Source organism: Echiichthys vipera, assembly GCF_963691815.1.
Source record: "Echiichthys vipera genome assembly, chromosome: 9".
In the NCBI taxonomy this organism is placed as follows: domain Eukaryota; kingdom Metazoa; phylum Chordata; class Actinopteri; order Perciformes; family Trachinidae; genus Echiichthys; species Echiichthys vipera.
Window position 1 is genome coordinate 4029065 of NC_139834.1, and position 17691 is coordinate 4046755.

Below are 17691 nucleotides of genomic sequence, written 5' to 3' on the forward strand. Positions count from 1 at the left end.
GCAGCGTCATGAACCAGGCAGAAGTTTAGGGTTAACTCACATGTGCAGCTTGGGTAACCGTAGTAACCAGGAGCGCACTGGTCACACGACGCTCCGCTGTAATTGGGCTGGCAGTGGCAGTGACCTGATGCTGTGCAGCTGGTGTCCAGTGAGGTGCGAGGATCACAGGTGCACACTGGGAACACAGGAAAAATAAGAGCTCGTAAAACATAAAGTCAGATAAAGCGTTATGAAAGGTAAGAAGTGGATACACCGGAATCTGGTTATCAAATGATTTGTACTTAAAGAAATTGTTTGTAAACCATCAATAAACATTGTTTGTAAAGCATCTATAACATTCTTTACATATCAGTGCACAAATCATCTAACTTGATGCTTTATAGACCTCATTAATCATTCTTTATTACAGGAATTAGTTGCAACATTATAACATCCATCAAAATGTTTGTAAATAGTTTACAAAACAATGATTAACTTAATTTATAAAGTAATCATTTTTTATAATACACTAAAGGAATTATTAATTATGAATAATGACTAACAGTTTAACAGTAAATAACTATAAACTAAAGCTTAATTATCTATTAATGAACCGTTTATTACTCACGCTTATGCTGTAAGTGTTACTGAAGAACGCATTTGTTTTTTGCTTATTACAGTATACGAGTATCGTAATGTTTCTAAACATTTCCTTACAAGTATGCTGCTGAAACATGTCGTCCATTTCTCCTGCTACATTTATTCTTTCACACTGAAAAGGTGGAACCCAAATAAAGCATCATCAAATTTAACGAGGCAATAAAACACTTCATAAGAAGGTGGCTAACGTTGAGTTTTTCCATGTGAGTCCATGGGTGTTCAGTCCCACGGTACATCGTATCTGTGTGTGTGTGTGTGTGTGTATGTGTGTGTGCGTGTGTACCTTGACAGTTGGGGTAGGAGTGGAATCCAGACCTGCACTGTTCACATCGAGGACCCTGAAACTCCGGTTTGCAGAGACAACGACCAGACGCATCGCAGCCTTCAGGCAGAGAGCCGACTGTGCTGCAGCCACACACTGAGAGACGCACAGAGTCTTATTATTGTCATTTGAAAGGAACAGAGTTACACAAAACACAATCATATCATCAATTATTCGAGTTTAAATTATGTTCTTTGCTAAAAGGGCCATTTATAGTGACTTTTAATTGAGAATAGTCTCTTTTAAAGGCCAAATATTGGAAAAAGCTACGTTTTCAAAACGACCCATGTACGTGTGGACTAGGCCAATCACAAGCATCCTTTAGGAAAATCAAACAAATCTAGGACTTGGGAAAAAAAGAGCGTAAACATCTAAATTCAACCAAAATGCCGATTTGAAACACTCATTCCCGTGTGTTTTTATCTGTTTAAATAAACTTTATTGTAGCCACATGTGACTCACGTTGGCAGAGAGGGTAGTTGAAGTAGCCCGGTGCACACTGATCGCACTGGTAACCTTGGTAACCACTGCGGCACACGCTGTGGCCCGTCAACAAGTCACACGACCCGTCCAGACAGCCTGGACCTGAACACTGACAGGCTGCACACACACACACACACACACACACACACACGCTTAGATAAATAAAACTGCATCAACACAGACTAATGAATAAAACTTATTTTATAAGTGTGTGTGTGTGTGTGTTTGTTTGTTTGTGTGTGTATGTGTGTGTGTGTGTGTGTGTGTGTGTGTGTGTGTGTGTACCAGCTCCACTGACTAAAGGTGTAAAGCTGTTATTAACACAGCTTAGTGGAATTTGTCTGTTTATTCAGGAGTGTGTGTGTGTGTGTGTGTGTGTGTGTGTGTGTGAGTGTGTGTGTGTGTGTGTGTTTAACTAACACAGGATAAATAAACAAGCCAATAAATAAAGCTTGTGGAATTCCTGCTCTGTTTGTGTTGTGTATTATTAGCATGTGTGTCTCATTAAACTCAACTGATTGTGATTTGCAGACTCTGAGAGGCGGAGACATCCTCATATTAAGTTCCGTACTTTGTCAGCTCTCGATAAAGCTAAAGCTAAACCAAATGTTGTGTTGCAGTGATTAAAACAAACTAGTTTGGTCTTTTTTAAACCAAACAATTTATTAATTAATCCAGAAATTTTGTGTTAGATTAATCAATCATTTAAAAAATAATAGTTTCTTCCAGCACTAATATATGTATCTGTCCACGTAACCATGTCTCACCCTGACAGTTGAGTCCGTAAAAGCCCGGAGCGCAGGTGTCGCAGTGGTCGCCGGTGAAACCTGGTTTGCAGACGCAGGTCAGAGTTCGGGGATCGGGCCTGCAGGAGTTATCCACAGTACCGGCTGCACTGCACTCACAGTCTGCACACAGAGAACACACACTGTCACGGCTCGGGTTCAATGAGGTTTACAGAACAATGCAAACTATATTTAAAGTTGGAATGGATACTGATGACATGTTTTTCCCAGTTGCTCACACACGAAAATGACACATAGAGCACAAAGATTTAAACTGACACAGAGAGCAAAACCTCTTCTCAAGTCTCCAAAACTTTAAACACATTTTCTGCTTCACACACGGTTCAAAATGGCACTTTTGAAATGCACTGAACACGTTTCTCTGCATAAGACAAAGTCAAATGTTTCAAAATGTAAATGTATCTGCTGAGCATATGCTGCGCTGACCTGTTTGGTGAATAATAAAAAAAGAAATGTTTCGACAACATGTGTGTGTAACTGCAAATATTTCTGTGCATGTGAACAATCTGAAGAATTTTCTACAATTTGAACTATTTTAGTTTGACTGCAAAGCATACTGAAGGTGAGAGTGCTTTTTATTATGCAGAAACAAACGTTCTAATATGAATAAAGTGTGTGTCATCTGATTTTGATACTGCTATGTGTAGTCATAGTTGCAGTGCTTCATTTTGCAGGGCATATAAGGGAATTTTGCCGTTTGGGTGTGTGCTCTTGTCAATCGTGTTGAGTAATTTGATAAAAACCGGCCTCGTTTGCAAAATTGTGTTTTAGCAATTGGGAAAAACTTTCTTATAAACAGGCTGATATGAGCAGCAGGTGGTTCTGTTGAGAACACCAACAGTGTTTTTCCAGCTTATTATCACATTCCACTGAAACTCCATTCACACCACACTGACTTTCCCAAAACATCAGAGTCCCACAGAAAGCACCAACAGCTGAGCAGGTGAGAGCAGAACATGGGGAACAGATACAGGAAGGGAGGCTGAGTGGAACATCAGGGGCTCTACAGACACTTGTGTTATTGGATAGGAGCAAAATCACCCTTAAAGGCAAAAAACGACACAACCGGCTTTCTCTGACGTTAGCATGCAGCTGCATGTAGAAGTATATGTAACGTAAACACTGAGGTAAGCGTGCAGGCTGCAGATGACCGTATTAAGAAATCCAGCCCAGATTAACGTCACTTTGAGCCGAGAGGAGAAAAAAACGTGAAATCTGAGGTTTTGGCTCTTTTAAGTTCATTAACCTCATTATTTTGAAGCGTGTAACAGGTCTCCTTTAAGACTTTAGGCACCCTGTTTATTTGCTGCTAATAACTATTCTTAAATGCTATTTATTCTAAGACTCTAGAGCAGAAAACAAATATAGGATTGAAAGTCTTACTGATGATCTCTCCTGCTGGCTTGGCCTCGCCGTTGTTGTTGGAGGGATAGGTGGGGATGGCTGATGGACAGAGGGAGAGAGAGAGAGAGAGAGATTAGAAACCAGGGAAATAAAGACAAGAGGTTATTCTGTACAATGTTCAATGTCTACTTAAGAGGTGGATTTGAATGCTTTGTCCAGCTTCTTTGGACAGTTTTTACGAGGTGCTTCTGTTGTCTGTGACTCACGGTAACAGTCGGGGAAGTTGACCAAGCCGCTGGCGCAGGAGTCGCAGTTCTCTCCGCTGTAGTTTGGTTTGCAGAAGCAGCGACCGGTGAGATCCTCGCAGGTGCCGTCTGTGAACTCTGACTGACAGTCGCAGCCTGCAGAGAGGGAGTGGAGTGTCATACAGGCGGAAAAAGATATCAATAAGACAAAATAAAAATGGAAATATTCTCATTTGAATGTTTTATGGGGGATGTCCTGGATTAAAGAGAGAGATTAGATTTTCTCCACACAGAATCATGAAAAAGCACCACTTTAAAACTCCACAGAAGTGCTCAAAAGTGACTTCGACAGAAAAAACGACTGAAGAAATCTGAATCAACTGGGACCCAAACGACCACTAAGTTGACTGATCGACTGAGTCCTATTTGACAGACAGCTGTCACTCACGTGAGCAGGCCAGCGGGGATTCGAGGGTGTGGTCGGGGGCTCTGTAGTAGGTGGGGATGCAGCGTTCACAGTTGACTCCAGTGGTGTGATGCTGGAAGGGAAGAGCTTCCATTAAAGTTGACTGGAGTCAGTAACTCATAATAAAGTAAGTGGAGTGTTATTCCTGCTTAAAATCATCCCATGGTCTTTTTCAGCATTTACATTCATCAAATAAGCCATTGAGACAGGTTTTTTTGTGTAACAACTATTAACGGAGAAATCCGGGAGAGTCGCTAACAGCCGGACGTGGCTAACACTCCGTTTTAACAGCTTCACCGTGCTGCCCCGAGCTAATCACTGTTAGCCACGTCCGGCTTCTAGCAGCTCTCTCGGATTTCTCAGTTAATAGGTGGTACACGAAAAAATCTGTCTCGCTTATTTGATGTATGTAAGTGCTGAAAAAGACCATGGGATGATTTTATGCCGGAATTACACTTTAAATTCATCTGATTTCAAAGGAACGGAAAAGAAGGCATTAGCACCCAATGTAATGTGTTTGTTTGAGGAGAGTGTTTGATACCTGACAGTTGAGGCAGACGCCGCCTCCTCTGTTGTGTCCGTGGATATCGAGGCTTCCTCTCTTCTGATCCACCTCGGGGTCGTAGTAGCAGTCGAAGGAATGGCGGTGACAGTTACACGCTGAAACACAGTTAAATATAGTTAAATACAACTGCAGTGTTGGTTTAACAACAAGATAAAACAACGAAAACACCGATTAAATAAGAAGAAGTGTGAGAGTTCAGGAATTAGAATTCCACTTGAGCAAACTTCATAATTTCTTTTTTTCAAACTCAAACGCTGACCTCATCAACTTCTTCTTTTCACACAAGCGGAAAATAACAAACAAAAGATAAAGAGATGCACGGCTGCACAAAACGCTCTCAAACACACATGAAGCACTGAGGAACATCAATGTAGCCGTTCACCTGGAGGGTAAAAAGTGCAGACAGGGAGCAGGAGAACAGGGAATAAAGAAGAGGACGAGAGATAACAGCAGAGGGAGGGACACAAAGGCATGCAGTTTGTTTCTAATAAATACAGTAGGAGATATCCAAACATATAGTGTCATTCGTCATTAACTAAAATTAGGAATATGGAAAATTATTCATGCATTTATTAAACATAAAAATAGTGGATTTTATTTAACTTTAACTAAAAAACAAAAAAAGGAAATACAATGGGATGAAGATAAAATATAGAATAGATACCTTTAAATAAACATTTAAAAATAAATTAGACTATTGCTGATTTGTCCGTGTGACTGCAGGGAGCTAAACTCTTAGCTAAGGAGAAGCACCAGAAGAAGAACAAGGAGGGGGAGAAGAAGAAGAAGAAGAAGAAGAAGAAAAACAAGGAGAAGAAGAACAAGGAGAAGAACAAGGAGAAGAGGAACAAGAACAAGGAGAAGAACAAGAAGAACAAGGAGAAGAACAAGAACAAGGAGAAGAAGAACAAGAACAAGGAGAAGAACAAGAAGCAGAAGAAGAGCAAGGAGGAGAAGAGCAAGGAAGAGGAGAAGAAGGACAAGGAGAAGAAGAAGATGATAAAGAAGAAGAAGAAGAAGAGGATGAAGAATAATAATAAAAATAACAAGTTGATGAAGAAGAATAAAAGAACAAGAACAACAAGAAGATGATGAAGAAGAAGAAGAATAAAAAGAAAAACAAGAAGCTGATGAAAAGGAAGAAGAAGCAGAAGACAAAGAAGAAGAAGTCAGATAATAAGTGAGATGAAATATGCCGTAGTTCACTGTCACAACCTCTGAATGTTCAGTATATTAGACATTTTGGTGAACTACCGTAATTTCCGGACTATAAGCCGCTACTTTTTTCCCTCGTTCTGGTCCCTGCGGCTTATACAACGGTGCAGCTTTTCTACGGCTTACGGTAACCAGGGGCGCGCACTACCGAGGATGCGCGAGACCGAGGCAGACATCTGGCGCCAGGTAACGAGAGCAAAACAAAGAGTAGGAGAGCGTCAGCGACAGTTTGCGCGAAGGAAGTGTTCATGCAAACACCCTCAACATGGAAAACAAACGGAGAAGTGCATATGATGCTGCTTTTAAGTTAAAGGCAATCGATCTGGCTGTCAAAGAAGGAAATAGAGCTGCTGCACGTACCTGGTTGGTTATTTTGATAACGTAAACGGCCGCGGGACTGCACTTTTACTGCCGTGTTACAGGCGAGCACTTTGTATTACTTTGCACCGTTGTATTATTTGTACTCTGCACGAATGCTGTTCGCCATGTCAAAGATGTGAAAGTTTGATTGAATGATTGAAAGATTTATTGTTAATAAATGGGACGCTTTGCGTTCCCAAACAGTCATCTCTGTCCCGACAATCCCCTCCGTGGTAGCAGGAGCCCCTATATACTACGGTAATTACACATCAAAACGCCTGCGGCTCATAGTCGGGTGCGGCTTTTATATGGAGCAATCTGTATTTTACCCTAAATTTAGCTGGTGAGGCTTATAGTCAGGTGCGCTTTATAGTCCGGAAATTACGGTATATTCAACATATTCCAGTCAGAACCTTGCTGATCTGTGATCGGAGTCCACATAAATAGTAACTGAACACATTTGATTCATTTTCCAGTGGTGGTTGATAAGTGAAGCCACACCAAAGGCTTCACTTCTTCTACGGTGACATGTTGATGTTTGCTCTGAACCCCCTGAGACTTTAATGTCAGCCCGCTGCTCTGTGAAGTCCCTTCAGAAAGAGTTTCTGTTGTTTTAAAGCTGCTGTTGGTCCACAGAGATCACACACTCAGAGCTGCTGAGGATCACAGTCAGCTTCTTTCCAAATAAATCAAGACAGAGAGAAATGAGAGAAGCCGTCATTAACACAACCGCCGCACACAGGATCTTAATCATCTCCTGACACCTGATGAAAGTCCCTCATCAGGCTCTTTGTAGTGTGAAGCAGAAAGAAGTAGGCTGGGGACATTTGATGATTCCTAAAAAGGCTTATTTCATGTCTGATTACAGTCAGTGATCGAAGACTCTCTCTCAGGGATCACTACGTTACACTTTTTGGATCAGTTCATTCAAAGTGAAGAGAATAAACCACATGAGCCAAAGCTCAAATCAAATGATTTAAACATCCTGCATAAACATCGTTGCATATGCACATTCTCCACCATGCATGTATATCACTGTGTGTTCCAAACCTTGAGAGAGCTCAAGGTTTTCAACACACAAGTAAAACAACACCTGTGAACACTGACCTTCAAACACAGGGCAAGTACACATGCACGTGCACACTCACCTTACTTGTTGTCCTTGTTTTTGTCATTATGTGTGCTGTATTTGATGTTCTGTATTCTAACGTGCATGTGTATTGTTTTTAACTTTGCTTGTGAAACTTTTAGTAAAGGCTGCAAAGTCGTCTGGTCTAGAAACCTCTATTTGATATTTTATATGAAACAATGTACATTGTATTTGTCCCTGCTCAATAAACTTCTAATCTAATGGACTTAAGGTACTTTGGACACAAAAGCTTCCATTAATGAAACCCACACTGTCCATCCGTACTGTGCCCAAGCACGCTTCACAGCTAGAGTCTAGTTCCTTTGACCAGTGTGAGTACAACTGTACCGCGCTGGGCACAGCACGCTTGAGAGAGTTGGGCTTTAGTAAAGCACAGATGCACATGTATGTGCACGTGCACAAGCACTGACAGTGATCCTGATGTCTATTTATTAACGTCTGCTCCCCACCACATCTGTTCACGGTGGCTTAGTTAACTTAGCGCCCTTAGTTAATCCAAGTTTAAATATACATCCAACCGTTTGATACTGTCTTCTGTATTTGAGATACCATATTTTGTTACTTAAAGTATTATTAATAAAAGTTGGTTCGACTTCATACTTACCGCTGTGTTAGTTCTTTGAAAACAGTTCTGAAGGCAGATTATAATAATAATAATAATAATAATAATAATAATAAGAAGAAGAAGAAGAACAATAATAATAATAATAATAATAAGAAGAAGAAGAAGAAGAAGAAGAGGAAGAAGAAGAAGAAATTAACAAATGACAAAAAATGTATGTGTTTGATTATGTGAATAGAAAGGAACAGAAACTCACTGCACTAATTTGACTTTTGTATGAGAAGACTGAAAGCACTCTCATGTCTGAACTGAAAATACAAAGCTAATTAGCTTAGCATAAAGACTGGAAACAGCTAGCCTGGCTCTGTCCAACAAAAACTAAATCCACCCAGCAGCTTAGGCTGGGCCTGAATATCTGGTTATTCGTTTAGGTATTCAAATTGGGGATACGTATATCCGTTTGTTTTTCTTCAAAACTCAAAAAATCCCTCTAGACGCAAACAGGCGTGGCTTATACGGTGAGATTCATGTGGAACCAAAGAAGCACCAAATTTAACACTGTTCTTCCTTGGCTCCCCAGCAATACACCTGCCGCATGTTAAGTGGATCGGATGAAGAGTTTTTGAGATATGCGAAGGACAAACAGACTTCTCGGAGATTCCTTGCTTTAATGAGATACAGAGTGCCGAAAGTCTAACAGCCCAAACTTGACCTTAAAGATTACATACATAAAGATTACATACATCCTTTAAGTCAATCTAAGATGAAGACCGCATGCTTCAGGTGCACACATGCATAAAATCCAGACTGCCGTTTACTCTCCGTACAGTCAGTCAAACCCTGATAGAGCTTTTTGGTCTTATCTTGACCCTCAGCGCCTGAGAGGTGGCGGCTGAGTAAAGCAGCGCGCCTTTATCCTCCAGATCTGATAGCTGTGAGTGTTTTTCTCAGGCCTGAGGCTCATTTGACTTTCTTCCCCTTCTTGAAACTAACCAACTAACAAAAATAATGTAAAAAGGACCTTTAAGGGCGATCCAGTGCTGTGAGTCAGTCAAGTGATAAACTAAGCAGAGCATAATAACTCAGAGCTCCCGTCTGCTCTCATCCACATTATACATTCTCTCATGAACATTGACTTTCATTGGTCTTTTAAAAAGGCTGAAACATGATTTGGGAGTTCTCTGTCCTTAAAAGTGGAGCCCCTGTTCATATTGCCAAAACCTTAAAAACTGATCATAATCAAGCATTCACCTTCAACTTCATCTCCTTTGAAGTTTTGACAGATCTGCTGTGGCTAAAGCCCCTTTCACACATGCACTGCAGAGTGGACCACACCAACCGGGCTTTGTGGATTTTTCGAAACAAACAACAGGCTCTAAGAGCGTGATCACACTGTCCTTTTGGCCGCGGCCAAAACCGTTTTTTCAGCTAAAGTCTAGTACCTTTAAGTAGTGTGAGCGCACCCGCTCCGCGCTCAACTGGGGCCAGCTGGCCCGCCACGGCCCGCTTGAAAGAGGTGGGCTTTAGCGGAGCCGTTTGCACATGTACGAGCACGAGCGTGCGCACGTGTGCGAGCACGAGCACGAGCCCTACGGCAGTAGCGTTATGTCCGCCTGTTCGGACATGTAAATAGAAGGACGGACCATGCACGGACATTTAACAACAACAACAATGGCGGTGAAAGGTTCACGTTGGTGTGATGCGTAGTTGGAGTGTTTACTGCAGATTTGGTCGGATGAAAATATTCAAAAACAGTCGACAAGACGCACAAAAACTCCGAGGTCTGTGGAAAGATTTGTAAACAAAGCCACACACACGCGATCAATGCGTGTGACGTGTTACGGCGTGATGGCGTATGGACAGCAAGAAGCATTGGCCGAGGCCCTGGCAGTGTGACTACAAACGGGGCTGGGGCGCGGGGGGGAGAGGGAGGGGGGACAAGTACCCTAAAGTCCGGGTCGTGGTCCGGGAGGACAGTGTGATCACGCCCTAAGTGGATGTGGATGGTTTTTTTTTTCTAAAAGTGGCTGATTTATGTTGTTTAATCAGAGCATAGTGTTGGTTTCATTGAATATGATGAGAAACATCTTGCTGCAGCTTTATATATATTTTAGTCTAACCCTGAAACACACACTTCCAGCTGCAGTATGAACAGAACCTGATCCATTGTAGTCTGCACAGCAGCAAATGCCTGCATCTCCCTCTCTCTGTCGTTTCATATCATGTTGCCCTTTGATGACCCTTTTGCCATTGTGATACTCACGTCGTTCCTTCGTTAAATATAACCGCAGCTTTGATAACTGACGGCTCTCGCGTGTAAATAGAAGCGGACTTTTGATAACGGCAGACGGCAGCGGCTAAAAGTCTCGATGAAATGCTTCAATGTGCCAGAAATGTATGTTCATGACAAAGAATAAAAAGTATTTTAAAATATACTGAACAATAAATCTTTCTTTAGAAGTCCACAAGCACAGAGAGCATTGTCTCAACATTACAAACCACTGAGATACGTGTGAAGAACAGAACTAAAAGAGGAAAATGACAACATTTGCCTTCTCTACAACATGGAGTTGGAAAACTTGATGTCTAATCTTACAGACTGAAAAGTTCTCACAAATCACCACTGTCGGTGCCGAGCCGGATCTTCCAGCACAAATATGGCAGGAAAGAAGTGTATTCAAAATATGTTGATCATGTTCAACCAGAAGAATTTGTTTTCTTGAGTAAAAGTTATGAAGAAAGAGCAGAAACAGCAGCACTGCAGCCCCGTGTGTCTGATCAGCTACGTTCAATTAAGGCCAGCTCGTTCTGTTGAACCAACACATGAAAGAAAACACATTCCTCTGCAGGGATCACTGATTAAACTGTGTGTGTGTTTGTGTGTGTGTGTGTGTGTGTGTGTGTGTGTGTGTGTGTGTGTGAGTGTGTGTGTGTGAGTGTGTGTGTGTGCGTGCCTGCGTGTGTGTGTGTGAGAGAGAGAGTGTGACCAAGCACGAGTTCTCCCACGTTTTCTCGAGTGTGCGTGTGTGTGCTACAGTGCTCAGTAATCAGGGACCACTACTCACGTTCACACTCGTTGGCGCTGTAGGTCGTGGCCGGTTTCCACGGCAACTGGTTGTGTCCGGGGCAACACTGGTCACAAGACAGTCCACAGGTGTTGTGCTGACAGTCGCACAGTAACCTGCAAACAACAACAACAACAACAACAGTTTGAGTAAAGAAAACAGATACAGTTTAAAACACAGACACAGACACACACACACACACACACACACACACACACACACACACACACACACACACACACACGGACACACACACACCACACACACACACACACACACACACACAAACACACACACACACACACACACACAGACACAGACACACCACACAGACACACACACACACACACACACACACACACACACACACACACACACACACACACACACACACACACACACACACACACACACACACACAGACACACCACACACACAGACACACACACACACACACACACACACACACACACACACACACACACACACACACACACACACACACACAAACACACACCGTTAGCTCATTGTGTTTGGGGTAAAACATTATTTGAACTTTTCTCAAAAGTTCACATTCCTCTACCTCTTACCCTCTTACCCTGTCTTACCCTACCTCCTACCCTGCTGTCACTTCAAAGAGAAAGAAAGAAAGAAAGAAAGAAGAAAAATAAGAGTGTGACAGAGAGTCAAAAGAAAAGAGAAAAGTGGAAATAGACTCCCCCAACAATGAAAGAGTTAATCTTTCCCCTTCATGGACAGCGGCTGACTGCTTCACCCCGGCCTTTAATCGGATTAGTGGGTGAACCTGCGGCCTGTGGCCAAAACACAGTGGGGAGAGAGGAAAAAACCTCTTCACACCATTCTCTCGTCTCCCTGAGTCCTCTAAACTGGTCAAAGAGAGACAGCAGAAGACAACTGGAGTCAGGGGAGACATAAGAATGATGAAGAGGAAGGAAACAAATTCATGCAAGTTATTCCTGTGGTTTGATTTGAATCCTCATACAACTCATTTCTAAAACAAAGACTCAACCTGGGGCTGGAAGAACAGGCGCATGAGTGTTCATACAGAAGAATGAACGTAATATTTGGCTTCTCTCTTTATTTGATCACCTTCTGCTGATGACTCACTTCTGTGGACTTTAAAGTTGTACTCTGTTAGATTTGCATCTATTTACTTGTCTTTTAACTTCCTATCTATCAAAGAGTGAGATAAAACAGTGGTGATTGATCATGTGACCCACTAATTAAAGCACTTGTTGCCTTTTTGCTGAGTAGTCCAATATCTGCGCCTGTTGCGGCATTTCCAGGCTGGATGTAAATAAGCCGCCATTTTAGTGACGCTGCTGACAGTGGTTGGTCTGTGTTATGCTGCTTTCACTTGTAATCGGAAACTGGGAACTTCCAACTTGAGACAGGCTTGTAGTAAGGGCAGAAGTGTAATAGGAGCATGTGTGTGTGTGTGTGTGTGTATGGATTTAGAAGGGTAACATATAGGTGACAGACTAGAAGTACAGAGGTGAATGTGTTTCAGCAAAGCTTACAAAAATTTTAATATTGTCAACACCCATAGTGACCATGAACGTGACAAGATGGAGGCTCAGAAAGAACAGGGTCATCTGCAGTTACATCTTACTGCCACAGAGGCCGCTGGAAACAAGGTGTCTCAGATCTAATGGAGTACAACTTTAAGCTAAGTTCACACAACACGTCTTTAACAGTCGTCACATCACGACACTGTTCAGTGTGGGCCACAGGCGCTCCATGTGGTTCAAAAAATAAAAATAAAAGAAGGTTTGGGGGGTTGTTGTCCTTGGCACGTGTTCATAAAATATCGGGTTTTCTGTCGGTGCAACAACAACTTTGGTCCGTGCTGCAAATGCAACACACAGAGTTTAGTTCCTGCTGTTACAAGAGACCCCTCCCCTCAGGTCTTAAAGTGAAGCGAGAGAGAAACCACGCAGCTGCAAAAGCCTGCTTTACTTTGTCTACACTCACTACAGCAGCTTATACAGTTCATCTTATGTTTCTGGAGTCTTCAGTTCGTGCTTACTTTAAATTTGGCACCATATCACCCTGCATGTTATTATTATCATTACTATTATTATTGAGGGGTTACACATGTTGGTATAATCAAATACGTTTTTTTGAAGTGTTTCAAATGTGTCTTTGCAGGGCTGCTCTGCTGTGGGAAGTGTTATTGCACTCTGCTCCGTGCTGATAACGTGTCTGTGTATTGTGTTTCAACAGGCTTATTGTGTTTCCAGGTTTCACCTTTTACCATCAGATGCATTCATTCACTCCCTCTCTCTCCCACACACAATATTTAACTCACACGCTCACTCATGCATCCCTCAGCTCTCTCTCACTCTCTCTCTCTCTCTCGCTCTCTCTATCCTTCTTTCCTTTCCTCCCTGGCGATCAATTCAGTTCAAGCGTTTTAGGAAATGACTTTCAATGGACGGTTTACAGCCTAAATTCACTACTTCCTGGTTTGGATCGTTAGCCGTGGACCAGCAGCTTCCTGACCGAACAACAGTAAACTGGGTCATTACCCAGAGGGCTGTAAAGATGAATTTCACTTTTCAATTTTTTAGAAATCCAGAACGAGACTCAAGCACACATGGTTTGTTGAGTGATACAGTATGATACAATAATTAATAATTATCATTCACTGATCTCCAACTGGGCTACACGGTGGTGTAGTGGTTAGCACTGTCGCCTCACAGCAAGAAGGCACTTTCTGTGCGGAGTTTGCATGTTCTCCCCGTGTCTGCGTGGGTTTTCTCCGGGTACTCCGGTTTCCTCCCACAGTCCAAAGACATGCAGGTGTTCGGTTCATTGATGAGTCTAAAATTGCCCGTAGGTGTGAATGGTTGTCTGTCTCTGTTCGTCTCTATGTGTCCTGTGATAGACTGGCGTCCTGTCCAGGGTGGACCCCGCCTTACGCCCGATGTCAGCTGGGATCGGCTCCAGCACCCCCGCGACCCCGACCCCGGGATAAGCGGTTGAAGATGAATGAATGAATGATGATCTCCAACTCCAGAGACCACTTCATTTCTACAGTTTAGTGACTTGCTGTGTTTCCGTTCACATACTTCTGAGATTCATTTTCTACCTCTCCCAAGTCATAAAAAGTTCACAAAGTCTGTGTGCTTCTACTTAAAGTAAAGTCCCTTAATAGCAGGACTCTCTCATCATAATGCCGTCTGTGTTTTGTGGCCTTTACACTGCGACCTGTCTTGATAATATCAGCGGTGCAGCTCCAGGACCAACCTTTAAACACAGACCTCCAGTCAGCGCCTATAACGCACCTGCTGGAAATAAGCACGTTAGACAAAGTCCTGCATTGATGTGAAGTTTTTCAGATCTGCATTCCTTCGCTCTGACACAAACCAGACGGAGCATCTCCGAAAAGCTTGATGAGGTCAGGAGGGATTTATGTGAATTCCTCGAAGCTGTGTTCCCATCAATCAAACACCTGCGTGAAACAAGTGTGGATACACTCGAGGGATACACTCCAGTCTCTGAAGAAGATGTGGAACGTTTTTATAAAAACATAAACCACGTTGCAACAGGATATCAACCCACATTCCTGACGATGCCAAAACTCCCCGTGAATCACATTTGATATCCAACGAAATGTCACAAGTGTGATTCTTTAAATGGCAGTTACAGAGCAGAGATTGTACTTGAGTACTTTAAACAGTCTGAAAGGGTTCGTGTCTCGGGGATGGCTTTTTCCTTTAATCACCCGGTTATGTGTGAGTCACAAAATAAACACCGTCTACTTCCTGAAGCTCACTCTATCCTTATCTTTGGTGAAGACAAGCAGCTGCATCTAATCCAGTGGTTTTTCCGCTTTAATACTTAGAATATAATAACCTGCAGCAGCACAGTGTTAGCGCTCAGTCTTAGCTCTCAGTGTTAGCTCTCAGTGTTAGCTCTCAGTGTTAGCGCTCAGTGTTAGCGCTCAGTGTTAGCTCTCAGTGTTAGCTCTCAGTGTTAGCTCTCAGTGTTAGCTCTCAGTGTTAGCGCTCAGTGTTAGCTCTCAGTGTTAGCTCTCAGTGTTAGCTCTCTGGTCTGTCTGTCATAGCTGATTGAGATTCACTCTGAGGACTGGAAAGGTTGAAATGTTCAAGTTTCCTGCATGACGCACTATTATTGTTATTATTATTAGTCATATTTTTATTATTATTATTACTATTATTATTGTTATCATTATAAGTCACATTTCTATTATTATTATTAGTATTACTGTCATATTTTATTGCCATATTAATCATATTTATATTATTAGTATTATTATTATCATTAATTTTACAAGTCATATTTCTATTATTATTATTATTATTATTATTATTATTATTATAATCACTCATATTTATATTATTATTATTAGAAGTAGTAATAGTCATATGTATATTATTATTATCCTTATTAGTCATGTTTATATGATTATTATCCGCTGACCACACCGGAGATTCTGAAATACGATCAGCAACTGTGTTTAATACGATTAATAAGTTCATTTATGTGATTGGCAGTTACTGCGGTGAGTTCATGAATTCATGAGGCAAGAGTGTGTGGTTAGTTCACATGGCTGTAAAAACAGTAGGACAGCTGAGTGTCTTTTATCTGAACTGTTGAAGCCGTTTGAACAGGTGACGTGAAACGGACGTCAGGAGTGAAAGGAGCACTGATTGGTGCAGCTGTGTGGCCCTCAGTGTCCTGGTGTAACACAGCACAGTGTGTTGTCCGTGGACTGACGGCATCGGACCATCAGACAACATTTAGAAAATAACATTTTAAATGCTGCACTGCTTTTCAGCCACTGGTCATTTTGGAATTAAGGAAGTCATTTAGTTTGTCCTGCAGTTAACACACCAGTAATTTCCTCTGAATGATAACTTTGAATGAACTTTGAATTTCCCCATTAGCGGGACTAATAAAGGAATTCTTCTTCTTCTTCTTCTTCTTCTTCTTCTAACTTAACTCCTGACATTTGCTAGTTTTCACTGAATTATTGTTTTGTCAGCTTACAAAGGAGACATTTCAACTGTGTGATAAATCTAATAAGCACTGTTCATAATGTATGAAGGGAGTTCATTGCAAACCAGGACCTTCATCATGATGAAATACCTAAAAGCACCAGATAAACCCCTTTAAGATCATTTGACCTGATAATAATGTGACTAAACACAATAGGTTTGTTTCTTAATGGTGGTTACTGTTCTTTTCCGTGTTCCTTCCTCTTTATGCGTTGTTATTATCTCGACACCCAAAGGAAAAGTCTGCTTTCTTTTTTAACCCCACATACACACACACGCAGGTTCAGACACAATTACACTTAAATACACATGCACATGCACACACCACACATACACAGCCGTGCTAATGATTAACCCAGATGTAGCCTCACCTCTCGGAGCTCTGATCCTGAACTGGAGGTGATGCAGCAAAGTGAAACCAAATGGTGCCGAACAGAACAAACTATGTGGACATTTCCACCGAGCAGCCAGCTGGCAACAACATGATGTCTGCACGGACACGTTTACCTCGTTGTTTTACTTATTTATTAATCCTCTGGGGTAGAAGTATAATATGTAACGTAAAATGTTTAAAAATGACTTGACATGTGTCCTATATTTAATTGAGTTGTGTTCTTATTATCCCAAATGTTTCCAACGATGTTCCAACCAGAGAAATGTATCATTTTATTTAAGGTAAAGCTCCGGTACATTTGGTGGCCTGTCAGTGGCGTCATATCCTCTTTGTGAATGTGTCACAGCGTTGTGGTCAGGCTGTTTTCATCCGCGGTTCTTATGATATCGAACATATTTATTTTGTGTGTATTAACATATTAAAATGAGCTGCTGTAGTATAGGACCACTGACCACTCGTGGGTCTGGGTGGTGGATGGGAATACAAGACTTTCACCCAGGGAGTGTAGTGGTACTAAGCCTAACCAAAACCTTTTTCTGTTCCTAACCAAGGCCCTGAACTCCCCTCCTCGGCAAAGTTGTCTTGCTAGCTTGCTTGCTTTCGCTAGTGTGGCGCTTTTGAGGCGGGCTTCCTTCAGTCTGCCTCTGCTCCACTTCTTTACCCATTAGGGAAGTAGGCGGAGTCATGGCGCTGCCAAGACGGGTGACAACGGGAATAGAGACTGACAATTTTTTCTTTACTACCGTGGGTCACGGGACTCCTGCGAGACTCCCTTTATTCAGGAGTGACTTTCACTATGGATCCTGGGATCAGGAGGGAACAGGTGTCAACAGGAGTGAGTGGGAACGATTTTTTTATGGTCATAATATAAAACAAGGCTGTTGTTGATCTACTTCTCTCCCGTCTCGTCCTTCTTCCTGGTTGAAGCCAAGGATATAGAAAGAGGAATGGACACCAATCAAAGATGGCGGTGCTTTGGGGGTAAGACACATGCACAGTGGAACTGGAGTTGTGCTGTTCTCTTTTT

The 17691-nt window shown here is 42.1% G+C and overlaps 2 protein-coding genes across 2 annotated transcripts in view; one reads left to right on the forward strand and one right to left on the reverse strand.

Moving 5' to 3' along the window:
* taf13 (TATA-box binding protein associated factor 13) overlaps window positions 1-17691 on the forward strand; it is a 329277-nt gene that overhangs the window by 191880 nt on the left and 119706 nt on the right. The gene's annotated exons all lie outside the window — the stretch shown is intronic.
* The window catches only part of lama5 (laminin, alpha 5), a gene marked incomplete at both ends in the record, with an annotated part of 134679 nt that overhangs the window by 53147 nt on the left and 63841 nt on the right, over window positions 1-17691 (reverse strand). Inside the window, 9 exons of the mRNA XM_083920454.1 lie at window positions 41-175; window positions 923-1057; window positions 1424-1561; window positions 2212-2352; window positions 3634-3693; window positions 3861-3995; window positions 4288-4378; window positions 4847-4965; window positions 11223-11338. Coding sequence (XP_083776580.1) covers window positions 41-175; window positions 923-1057; window positions 1424-1561; window positions 2212-2352; window positions 3634-3693; window positions 3861-3995; window positions 4288-4378; window positions 4847-4965; window positions 11223-11338 — 1070 coding nt within the window. The remainder of the gene's footprint in view (window positions 1-40; window positions 176-922; window positions 1058-1423; window positions 1562-2211; window positions 2353-3633; window positions 3694-3860; window positions 3996-4287; window positions 4379-4846; window positions 4966-11222; window positions 11339-17691) is intronic.